This window comes from Myotis davidii, unplaced genomic scaffold, assembly GCF_000327345.1.
Source record: "Myotis davidii unplaced genomic scaffold, ASM32734v1 scaffold204, whole genome shotgun sequence".
NCBI classification, from domain to species: Eukaryota; Metazoa; Chordata; class Mammalia; order Chiroptera; family Vespertilionidae; genus Myotis; species Myotis davidii.
Window position 1 is genome coordinate 3,661,898 of NW_006299715.1, and position 7,143 is coordinate 3,669,040.

Here is a 7,143-nt window from a genome sequence, read left to right on the forward strand (position 1 = left end):
CTCCTCCGCCAGCCCCTGTAACCAGCTCAGCCTTCCTGCTTGGGGAACTCGATGGGGACATCTGGATATGGCAGTAACCACTGGGCCGGGCGTGGCAACCTCAGGAAAAGGTGTTGCTGCCCCAGAATCACCAGGCCTTGAAGAGGCCAGCCCAGCCCCAGCTGACGTGGCTCAGTGGTTAAGTGTCGACTTATGAACCAGGAGGTCACCGTTTGATTCCCTGTCAGGGCACATGCCCGGGTAGCAGGCTCGATTCCCAGTGTGGGGCATGCAGGAGGCAGTAGATCAATGATTCTCTCTCATCATTGATGTTTCTACCTTTCCCTCTCCCTTCCTATCTCTGAAACCAATAAAATTTGTTTTTTTAAAAGAGGCCAGCCCAGACCAGCTAGCACCTCCACCCCTGAGCAGTTTTCACCCACCTCATGCTATGGCTAGTCAAAGAGCTGGAAGAAAGTACAGAGGAACAGGGGAGAGTATGGTTTTGGATTCAGGCTGGTCTGGGTGCAGACCCGAGCTTCCCTATGCACAGGCTGTGTAACTAGAAGCTGAATCCTGAACATTTTGCCGGCAGTTTCCTCAAATGCTGACACCGCCACCATGCTCATCAGGAAATGTGGGGATCAGAAGGACCCGAATGAACCTCCTCGATGGCAGGGAGACCGTCTGTCTTATTTTAGGGGCCCCGCCGCCTGGAACACATCCTTAGATATGGAAATCCCTAATACTTGTTTGCAACCCTGATTTCTCTGGTGCGCAGAGCTCCGCACTCATCACCAAGGAAGTAGCAGATTACAACTCTTTTCACAGTGACTTACGGCCCCAGAAGGACAAGGTGGTGAATTTAAATAGAGGGCATGCTCTTCTTCTGAGCGAGTAGGTCTTCCAGGCTCACAAAACACATAGCGGAGCTGCTAGGAAAGGGGGAACGCCCTTGAAAATGTGTTTTTCCAACTTCCTGGGCTACCACATGAGCGTGAGTGCTAAAACAACAACAACAACAACAACAACAACACACACACACACACACACCTCTCGTCTTCACGTTGTGTGGTTAATTAACCCTCACGGTTTACCTGCACACTTTGGCTTCAAGAAAAGTTATTTTAAGGCAAGAAACAAATGACAACAACAAAAAGTTATGGATGGTAACATAACTATTAACTGGTGGCCCAGAGAACACATGTCCCGCTGGGCACCATCCATAGACATTCTGGGTTATAGGAAACATTCTGAGGACTGAGGTATAAATATACATATTTTTTCTCAGGGTTTCAAGGCATTTTTATGTCTGTAAAACATCCAGTGGGTTAGAACTCTGGGAGTCATGCCAGGCCTATCAAGATCACCCACATCATGTATCTGAAGTGAGTGAAAGAGATTTCAGGTTCTCCACTTTAGTTCATTAACATTTTGCCAGCTCACAGTACACTGCCTTTACAGATCCCGATGGGCAGCTCAGATGTGATTTGCTCAAATAACTTTGCATGTTCCTGCTCTCTTCAGAGGCTACTAAATGCGTAAGGCTGCAGTGAACGTTTAGAAAAAATATTGCTGAAGCAGTTTATTAAGCACATTTTAAACAGCCCAGGCATCACCCAAGGCTAAAGGTTCACTTATTTGGCCCGGCTACACAATAATAGGACTTTAATACTTTAATACCAATACATGAGGCACTGGAGAGGAAAATGAATGTGTTTTAATTGCCTTTGATCCAAAGAGAATTACAATTCAAATATTAAAACTTGGCCAAACCACGGGGCAAAAGTCAGGTTCCCCGCCAACCACATGGCATTGTTCATCTACTTTAAAATATATATAAATATATATGATATATATACACACACACACACACACACACACAACACATATATGAGATATATATATATCTATATATATATAATTGATTTCAGATATATCAAGGAGGGGTATCCATCCTGTGTCCTTCCTGCCCTTGTCCCACTCCTGCTCTCAGCCACTCAGGGTGTGGCACCTGGAGAATCACCCTGACCAGGAATCAAACTGTGACCTCCTTATTCATAGGTTGATGCTCAACCACTGAACCATGCCGATGAAGCCATTCAGAGTTTGGGAGCTGGAAGAGATCTTGACAGATAAATATTCCAAATGCACAACTCACGAAGGCCGTGGGACACAGGGATGCCTGGTGTCCTCCCATGGCCACACCAGTTCTTGACTCCACATTCCTATCTCTTCCTCCCGTGACACTGTGAGGTCGGCCTTGGACAGTGTGGAACAACCCTACATCTTCACATTCTGAGTGGTCCCAAACACCATCTGGGCTGGTTCGGGCAACACAGGCTTTATAACCAGACTGGGGTCTGAGTCCCAGCTCCACCTCTTCCCGGCACCCTGACCTTGAACTAGATAAACCGTCTCTGGGCCTTACTGTACTGAGCTGGTAAAAGGCAGGTGACGGCACCCACCCACAGAGTTGTGAGCACCTGGCACAGCACAGCACAGTTTCTCAACATCTGGAAGGGCCTGGGAGGTTGTTTTGTAAGTTGCAGTTTATTAAAATCAGTATATCTGTTCACTTACACTGTAGACTGTGGTGACTTTGAATATATTATGTATATTTTCACTTTACAGAACTTGTTCTTTCGGGGGCAAAGGAAAGAGATTAATCAAGCCGGTCTGGTGTAGCTCAGTGGTTAAACATTGGCCTATGAACCAGAAGTTCACGGTTCGATCCCCAGGCGGGGCACACGCCGGGGTTTTGGGCTTGATTCTATCTTTCTTCCTTCTTCTCGCTCTAATAATCAATAAAAACTTTGTGTTTTTTTTTTTTAAAAAAGGAGTAATTAATAGACCCCAAAACCTAAAATTCCATGGGCTACTCAACTTTGATAGCAGCGGCCAACTAGCTTTACTGGGAAGTTTAGACAGTAAATCTTCCATGCTCCGTGGGCGCCGGGCCCCTGCGGTAACCACCTCCGCCATCCTGGAGAGAATGCAGCCACTGATGTTGCCCAAACCAGTGAGCTCACCCGCGTCCCAATAACGTCACCAACAGAAACAGGCGCCTGTCCCTGTCCATCTGCCACTATTGTTTCAAGTGGCCTGTAGGCCATCAGTACGATGACTATGACACAAGCTTTAAAAAAGCATTATATGGAGGAGAGGTCAGTGAAAAAAAAAGGGGGGGGTGGACATACGTAATACTTTCAACAACAAAGATTTAAAAGAAAAAAAAGGAGGAAAAACTTAAACACTCTTATTATGCCCAATCTGCCACTAGTATGCCCTGTTTTTTGGAACAGCACAGGTGGTGGCGGTCGCCCGGGTGACCGGAGGGAGAGGGGGCCTGGGAAGCCTGAGCCTTCGGGGGAACATTCCCTCCGTCACTTCGGCCCATCACAGCACTCACCTTTAGCCATGGCCTCGACGTCATCAAGAACGGGGATCGTTTTAAGTTTTACGTGTTCCTGAATGTTGCCTCCTAGCAAGGTCTTAATATCTAAATGCAAACAGGCATAAGGGAGTGTGAGGGGTGCCCCGTGTCCTTCCTGCCCACGTCACACTCCTGCTCTCGGCCATGCAGGGTGTGGCGCCCAGAGAATCACCTTCGGTTTCTCCCCCCGTGAATGGCCCTGAGGCCTCGGCCAGACCAGGGTCCCTCAACCGTGGCACCATTGCCATGAAGGGGTGCATAATTCTTTGCTGAGGAGGCTGCTGGCTGTTTGTTCTGTGCCTTGTGGGATTTGTAGTGGCATCCTTGGTCCCTACCAACAGAGGCCAGTACCCCTACCGACCCCCTCACCCAGTTGGACAACCAGAAATGTCCCTGGATGTTGTCAAACGTGGCCAGGAGCACACAGCCCCAGGCTGAGAACCGCTGCGCAAGGCTGCATGGGAGCTGCCTGTGAGCATGCAGGGAGGAGTGGGCTCCCCCTGCCCCCCACGCCCCCAGCTTCTCCGGGGCTTGTTTCTATCTTCAACAAGGAACCTGACACCCGTGGGGCATGGAGGATGGGCCCTTGTGACTACAATGAAATAACAGCCTTCTCACCGTAAAGGCTCGGGTTCCATCCTGAGCAGCACACTGCAAACTGGCATTAACTCTAGGGAAGGACTTACCGCTTTCCCCTCCTTTCACACAGAAATTGTAGAAACAGCCCAGTTCACCTGCGTCTGTGTGTTATGGGAGGTGGCTGTCGCAACCTCCAGCAAAACAAGCCCACACGAAAAACTCGAGGCAACTGGAAATGTCACTTACTGTCCAGATCGGAGACGGCTCTTTCCTTTGTGGCAGTGAACTGGTCCAGCACATAGGTCACTTGCTAAAATAAAATAAATAAAATACAGATGATGTGTTATAGAATTGTACACCTGAAACCTCTATACTTTTATGAACCAAGGCCACCCCAATAAATTCAGTAAAAATAAATAAAATAACATGAAACTTTCTCATCTAAAGTCCAAAGCCACAATTTAAAAAAAAGAGATCTAACATACAAAAATTATCCCGAATCTGACTGGTATGGCTCAGTGATTGAGCATCAACCTATGAACCAGGAGGTCACAGGTTCAATTCCCGGTCAGGGCACATGCCCAGGTTTCGGGCTCCATCCCCAGGGTGGGGCGTGCAGGAGGCAGCCAATCAATGATTCTCTCTCATCAAGGATGTTTCTATTTCTCTCTCCCTCTCCTTTCCTCTCTGAAATGAACAAAAATATTTTTAAAAATTACCCCGAACCAGAACATTTTTAAAAAGAAAGTAGGTTCTTGGAGATGTTTACATTTTCTAACACCCAGACTTGTTAATGACACTCCAGCGTAAGAAACATGGTTCCGCCCTAACTGGTTTGGCTCAGTGGATAGAGCATCGGCCTAAGGACTGAAGGGTCCCGGGTTCGATTCAGGTCAAGGGCATGTGCCTTGGTTGCAGGCACATCCCCAGCAGGGAGTGTGCAGGAGGCAGCTGATCGATGTTTCTCTCTCATCGATGTTTCTAACTCTCTATCCCTCTCCCTTCCTCTCTGTAAAAAATCAATAAAATATATTAAATTAAAAAAGAAAGAAACATGATCCCTTAGTTCTCAGGATGCTGGGCAGTGGCTCTGTGGCTGGTTGGGCAGGGACCGCATGGCTGGGACACGGGGGCTACTCCCTCCACGCGGCCTCTCATTTCTCCAGCGTTCAGCCTGGGTGTTTTCACTGTGGTCCGGGCAGTGAGAGAACGGGGCTGGAGGCTCGGGGCCGCGGGAAGCGTAAGCCTGACACGAGCACAAGGTCACGTCTGTCTGTTTGCTGAGTTCTTTTGGTCACAGCAAGTCTCAGAGGCAGCCTGGGTTCGACGGGTGTGAACAGTCCTGCCTCTGGAAGGGACGGACGGGAGAGAATCTGGGGCCCCCGGGCACCTGCCACACCAGGGGCCCTGTATCCAGGGCTGGTCTTGAGCTGCCTGTGAGCGCTGCTTGCTCTATCTTGGTGTCCTGGCGGCCTCCCCCTACACCCTCACCCCATGCTGCTGTGTTAAGTAACTGCCGCCAACCTCCTCGGTGAAAATGTGTCAGTTTTGTTTGTTTTTTTAAATATGTATTTTATTGATTTTTTTACAGAGAGGAAGGGAGAGGGATAGAAAGTTAGAAACATCAGTGAGAGAGAAACATCGATCAGCTGCTTCCTGCACACCCCCTATTGGGGTTGTGTCTGCAACCCAGGTACATGCCGTTGACCGGAATCGAACCTGGGACCCTTCAGTCCGCAGGCCAACGCTCTATCCACTGAGCCAAACCGGTTAGGGCAAATGTGTCAGTTTTTAACTTTTCATTCCTCCAGCTGCTAGAGCAAGGGTAAATACCTCCCTTTTCAGGGCCAGGCATGTTTCCCCTGCAAAATGACTATACATTTTCTGCTCTGTTTTTTAAAGCCTTCTTTAAAGCTCTTCATGTTTTTTGAAGTAGACACACTTCCCTAAAAATCATAACAATTCACTACCCTCCCAAGTTTCTGAAAGCAACCCCAACGTGCACCAGCCACGACTGCTACGTATTTAATTTCGCCAACATTTTAGGGAGAAAAAGGGTTCACTTTGTAGTCTTTAGAGTGACAGGTGAAAATGTGATGAATTTTTGTTCACAGATTGGGGAAATGAAACACTCGCCTCTGTGTAATGCTGTCAAGTGATGGATAAAATTAGCTTCTCTAATCTCCATATTTACAAATGCCTTTTAGGTCCAACCACATATTTAAAAACTGATACAGTATTTAACGTGAGTACTTCTCAGGCTGCACTAGAGGCATAGAACACCTGCTGTATGAGGACACAGAGAGTTCTGCGGGCTCCATGACCAAATCCAATGTGCGCTCGCTTCTCTCCAGCTGGGACCCGGAGCTCAGCGACGTATTTGAGAGCTAATGTCTGCTCAGACATTGTGTAAATCAATGTTCTGAAAAGGCAAGTCAACCATGTGTTTCTGGGACATAGAAAAAAGATGCCTTTGGGCATCATGATCCCGGTCCCCAAAGACAACGTGTGTGTGTGTGTGTGTGTGTGTGTGTGTGTGTATGTGTGTGTGCAGGTGCACATACATGTGGGTCCACTCCCCAGTCTATACAGGTATTAGCAAGTGGATGTTTATAAAGAACAAAGGTTTCATGACAAAGGTACCTTCATGCGAAACAGTGGAGAGTTAACGACACTGCCAAAAAGTGAAAGCTAACGGTACCCAAAGATATTTTTCTATAAAAAAAAAAGTCATGAGACCCTTAGAATGGTTAAGCACTTTCATGATGTGTGCTATATTTTATGTTACCTTAATAAAATAAAATGACATCAATTTTGAAGTCATGCTTCTGAACTGTTTTAGACATCACGTGCTGGGCATTTATTTCTTCATCTACAACATTAAAAGATGACACCCGTCTACATTGATGCATGGCTTTCCAGAAGGTCTGAATGAGATTTCAAATAGACACAGGAACTCCGAAACTCCCCGAACGCCACGCACGGCGGGATACACAGACGGGCTCTTACCGGTACAGTCACATTCTGGAGAGTCCTCAGGTCTCTGAAATTGCTGTCGGCCAGTTTCCGGGCCTTTCTGATGTGAGTCCTGAGGTAGTGGTTTGCCATGAAACCATAGATGATACCAATGCTGCGGGGAAAGCATGGGA

At 47.6% G+C, this 7,143-nt stretch overlaps 1 protein-coding gene across 8 annotated transcripts in view; it reads right to left on the bottom strand.

The window, feature by feature from the left end:
• Positions 1-7,143, bottom strand: part of PROM1 (prominin 1) — an 89,021-nt gene that overhangs the window by 39,007 nt on the left and 42,871 nt on the right. For all 8 annotated transcript variants that reach the window (XR_001515903.1, XM_015571844.1, XM_015571846.1 and 5 more), the window contains 3 exons: positions 7,004-7,124; positions 4,241-4,304; positions 3,392-3,481 (listed from right to left, as the gene is read on the bottom strand). Coding sequence is in view for 7 of the 8 variants with exons in the window: in XM_015571844.1 (XP_015427330.1) it covers positions 3,392-3,481; positions 4,241-4,304; positions 7,004-7,124 (275 nt within the window). In the remaining variant the exon portion in view is untranslated. The remainder of the gene's footprint in view (positions 1-3,391; positions 3,482-4,240; positions 4,305-7,003; positions 7,125-7,143) is intronic.